Source organism: Carassius carassius, chromosome 31 (genome assembly GCF_963082965.1).
Source record: "Carassius carassius chromosome 31, fCarCar2.1, whole genome shotgun sequence".
NCBI classification, from domain to species: Eukaryota; Metazoa; Chordata; class Actinopteri; order Cypriniformes; family Cyprinidae; genus Carassius; species Carassius carassius.
In genome coordinates this window covers 7,716,635-7,721,718 of record NC_081785.1, presented here as the reverse complement: position 1 = coordinate 7,721,718, position 5,084 = coordinate 7,716,635, and the positions used below count along the sequence as shown (strand labels likewise).

General features: G+C 34.0%; 1 protein-coding gene across 1 annotated transcript; it reads left to right on the top strand.

The window, feature by feature from the left end:
* The first annotated feature begins 1,185 nt into the window (after positions 1 to 1,185).
* Positions 1,186 to 3,452, top strand: LOC132112029 (homeobox protein goosecoid-like). The gene is made up of 3 exons (XM_059519623.1): positions 1,186 to 1,661; positions 2,163 to 2,422; positions 3,095 to 3,452. Exons 1-3 carry the CDS (start codon positions 1,346 to 1,348, stop codon positions 3,242 to 3,244), a joined length of 726 nt encoding a protein of 241 aa, XP_059375606.1. The 5' UTR covers positions 1,186 to 1,345; the 3' UTR covers positions 3,245 to 3,452.
* Positions 3,453 to 5,084: the final 1,632 nt, after the last annotated feature.

The window sequence follows — 5,084 nt, the reverse complement described above, 5'->3', positions numbered from 1 at the left end:
GTATCAATAAACTGTGTCAATTAATTTCAAGTACAAATATATATATATATATATATATATATATATATAAACACATGGACATTTAATGTGTTGTGCTATTTATTGAGCCAATCAAATTTACGCTTTAAGTTATGCCATAATTTTAAAACATTTAGACTCACAAGAACTTATAAGAAACAACAAATGAAATAAAGTATTTGACTATATAATAACACTGTGTCGACAGTGTGTTAAAGTCATTTGCACAGTTGTCAAATATAGCTTGTACCATTTTGTGCAATTTTGCATATATTTGTATATATTAGTCCAGTAAATACACTGGAAAGTGTTACACGCTCCGCTCATGCTAACTTTGTTTTTATATTTGTAAATAGATAAAAAAAAGTTTTGTTGGATGTTGTGAACCTGCTTTTTCAGATGATACCTATCATTTAACATTTTCTAAAATGATCGCGATTCAAATTATAAACGACAATAGACAAATTATATTTTATGTCGAAATTGTTTTCTCCTGCAAATAATTTATATTTCCACACAGATACTTGTGGAACTACTTCTGTCACCAGGAGGTCGGTGGACAGATTTCAACCCCGTAAATAATTTTTAATCGGCTACAAATTGGTTCAGCTGACTCAGTGTTACAACACCTCCAGGTTTTACAGATTGGAAAATAAATTGTTCGATAGGAGTGGCTGGTGATTTGAGGGCGAGCTGTTATAAAACATGTAAAAAAAATCTAAATAAAAACGAAGCTCACCTGTATGAACTCTTGAGTTTGGAGAAGTGATGAAGTCGTTCCTCTAATCATCACAGACCTATTTTACGCGTAAAATATTTTACATCTGTATTATAGCCTATACGTAACATATTTTCTTTTTAAAAAGTGGAAATAAAAATAAGACATTAATTTACAACAAAATTATAGTGTCTTTGTTGAACGAATTAATCTGATTGACTCACGCGGGCAGGTCGTTAAACATGCAGGCAGGAACTAAATTATTTGTTTCAAAAGTCAGCAAATAACTTAATCAAATTAATTCTCAATACACAGATGTGTGGTTTTCACGCCATTGTGTGCTAACCTTAAGCCCAGCCAATCTCTTATTGGAGAAGTCATTCACAGATCCTTCAATGACGTCAGTGGGGTATAAAACTGAGCAGGAGGTTCAGCTCGGCCACAAACGAGTCACTGAATCTGTTGCGCTCGGTCACTCTTTCCAAAGGAGAAAAACACACTGAGAATTCGCTTTTTTTGCTACTATGAGGGAATCCTGTGATCTTTAAAAGGACTATAAGAATATTAAAGTACTGTTGGCACCAAATCTTAAATATCGTTTCGCTTGTGATGCCCGCTGGGATGTTTAGTATCGACAGCATCTTGGCAGGGAGACCCAGCTGCAAGGACTCGGTTCTGCTCCATCGGAATGCTCCGGTTGTGTTCTCCAACTTGACGGAATCCTTGTACACAGCAGCTGGCGATTTTAACGGACTGTATTCCCACTCCGGACCTCCAGCTCCTAACTTACAGTCGGTGAATGGAACCAGGATAGGCTACAACAACTACTACTATGGACAACTTCATGTCCAGGGGCCGACTGGACCCGCTTGCTGTGGCGCAATACCAACTCTCGGCTCGCAACAGTACCCGTGTATTCCTACATGTATGTTACTTTTATTTTATTACTTTTATTTGTGTGGTGCGTATATGTACATTTTAAAATATTGTTTATTGCAGCGAATTTTTCTGTATTCTGTTAATGCACTTCGTTGAAATTCACTCCTCTTTATCTTGGATATCATCTTAAAGATAAAAGTCTGATGCAATTTTTAAGAATTTTATATATATATATATATATATATATATATATATATATATATATATATATATGTATGTGTGTGTGTGTGTGTGTGTGTGTGTGTGTGGTTTATTAGAAAACAACAAACGAACCTATAATGTAACATTTAGTCTCCACAAAAATCTTAATAAATACCAATACCATAGGCTACACCCCCAAATGGTTCTTGATAAAGAGGAGGTCTTTTTTAACAACTTAAGAACTGTTTATTTATTTATTTATTTATTTAACGTTTTATACAAGACCATTGGCGTTTGAAATATTATATTTATGCAGTGTGCTCAAATACATTGATTTGATTTTCAGGCTACGACAGCACCGGTTCAGTACTTATTTCTCCAGTCCCACATCAGATGATGTCGTACATGAACGTGGGCACCTTGTCCAGAACCGAACTACAGCTACTCAACCAGTTACACTGTCGGCGCAAGAGACGACACCGAACCATTTTCACCGACGAGCAACTGGAGGCACTGGAGAACCTTTTTCAAGAAACCAAATACCCTGATGTTGGCACACGAGAGCAACTGGCACGAAAGGTGCACCTACGCGAAGAGAAAGTAGAGGTGAGTGAAATCACTTTATCGTTCAGGTTATTTTATACTTACAAAAGGATGGCCTAAGTTCCTATATATAGTAGTAATGTACTACGCGTAGACATACTTAACCTATAATTATTTTTTGAATGCCTGTAATTTCACAAGTCATTTATCGAAAGCCACACAGTTAATACAAATGTTTATTTTATAAAGACAAAATACACTGTTAAAAACAATAAATCCAATACAATTTTAATTGGAGCATTTCTTTTTTTAATACTTTGACTTTGCGTAGCCTAATATAGAATAGATTCACCAAAAACTTTTTAGCAATTGCAAAATTTACATTTAACCTTAGTCAGCATATAGGCTTAAAAGACGTCGTTTTCGCTTGGAGGTAATATCAACAGCTCGGATTCTATTAAATCAGTGTTAGCACTGTCATTATCACTTCATTCTAGATGTTGGCTACACATTACAAAATCGTTTAGTGTGTTGTCTGTAACGTAGCGCTATTTAATATTTGACGACTACAGATCACGGTGGCGTAAATTTGAGCTTTGAGACGAAACGGTAGGCCTGACAGTTTCTCGACTACCTAATAAAACTGCATAAACCCAACTCGGCCTTTTTATTATTACTATTATTAATATTATCATATCCTTGAAATTAAGCATTTTATTATGTTTCTTCGCTTAGGTTTGGTTCAAAAACAGACGAGCAAAATGGAGAAGACAGAAAAGGTCGTCGTCAGAGGAATCAGAAAACTCACAGAAATGGAACAAATCCACCAAAACAACCACAGAGAAAACCGAGGAGGGCAAAAGTGACGTGGATTCTGACAGCTGATAGATAGAATATGAGACGGGGAAATCTTGCACAAATATGAGTCGGACTTTATGTACATATTGTAAAGTGCCATGTGAGGAGTGAAAATGTGTTGTCATGCTGTTGCACAGATGTATAGAAAATGTTACCTTTAACAATTATATTGTTATTTATATTAATTTAAATTTACACAGACAAAATAAGGTTGATTCTGGGCATAGTATATTATCTGATATATAGGCCTACTGAAAACATTATTTTTTTAAGTTTTGTCATAATAAGATATACCTAAATAAGATGTTTTGGAATGGGCTGTAACTAAAGAGAATTGTACAATGGCAGGACGATTAATTTGGGCATTGATAAAATCAACATTTAATGTCGCTTGAAAAAAAAAAACATAAGCCAATATTAAAGTAATATCTGAAAATGTTTGATTTTTCGTATTTATTTAAAATGTTGCATATATTCTGCATTTCAATTAATTTAGTCCTTTTAGGATTTGATGATTATCAGCATTTTTGGAACCGAGGAAACTTGTAATTTAGCTGTTATAATTTACCGTGAATACATTTTCATTAAATGTAGAGATAAATGTAAAAATGTAATGTAATTTGTGAACTCGAGAATTCTCTCTTTATTCTATATTACCCCGATGTAATTTGGCATTAGCCTAGGTAAATAATAAATAACACACTGATTGGGAACAAGTTTATTAGAAAACATTCTTTCACATGAGAGGATGTCTCATTTTTATCTCTTGATAAGTTCAAAATCCAAATCATTAGGTCGGATAAATAGCCTTAATGGATTCTACAATTAGGTCACATAAAGCCATGCTGATCTAATAATCACCACAGGAAAGACACGAAGTAGTTTACTTGTGCAAAGCACGAAATCAAACTGTTCTTTTTAAATTAACCAAACAGAACCACTTTTATATTTTAAGAATTTCCCTCTTGGATATTTATGTAGGCATAAATAGGCTAATTCACACGTAAGCAGTGTCCCTATTAATAACTGTGCCGATTAAAAAAAATGTTGTTAAGTGACAGATATTCGCGACACATCTGAGAAAAGAAAGAAAGAAATAGAAAAAGAAATTTCACCAGAATGTTAAATTATCGCTTAAACAAAATGTTTACGATAGCCTAATAGATGATTTTTAGGCAAGTTTTGACGAACAAGTGGCGGCATTAGGGTTAATTATTTTACCGAAATGTCTCACGCTTCTTTCCAATGGCACTTGCTTTTTACATTTTTATGTCGAGATAACATTCAAAACAACCAAGAATGTTCAAAATTTTGTCATTGCCTTTTTATGTTTTCATAATAATAATAATAATATGTTTTTATTATTATATTAGCCTACTATTAAAATTTATTTTTCTGCCCCAAAACAAGCTAACGATTTCCAGAAGTCAAAATTCATTAACCAAACAAGCATTTCAGTTTCTTTGCTCTCTCTCATGCTAATGGGCCATAAAATGTATCCACATGAGGGTGCGCAAGAGGAATTATATGAAAACTACAAATGTAGAAGTGTGTGTTTTCCTGTGTGTGAGGAATGGACAGGGATAATGCATACATATATAAATGAATAATCACAGCTTAGTCTCTTTTAAAGGTATAAGCTACTTAAATATAATTTGCGTGGCTGGCAACATGCCAGCGTTTTGCCTGTAAAAGCAGTCATTTTTGGTTACACTGAAAATGTTCTCTTGATGAAACACAGATTTTGAGCCTTGAAGAGCAACAGTGTGAGCTGAATATTTGTTTGTGTTTATGCGCTTATCCATTTGGGCTATTTATTCTCAAAAATAAACAGCCATACCCAGTCTGTGAGTATATTGACTCAGGA

Excerpts from the sequence above, each read along its gene's own strand:
- LOC132112029 (XM_059519623.1), top strand. The coding sequence starts at position 1,346 with ATGCCCGCTGGGATGTTTAGTATCGACAGCATCTTGGCAGGGAGACCC. Across the intron at positions 1,662-2,162 it reads GTACCCGTGTATTCCTACAT|GCTACGACAGCACCGGTTCA; the intron begins GTATGTTACTTT and ends TTTGATTTTCAG. Across the intron at positions 2,423-3,094 it reads TACGCGAAGAGAAAGTAGAG|GTTTGGTTCAAAAACAGACG; the intron begins GTGAGTGAAATC and ends TTCTTCGCTTAG.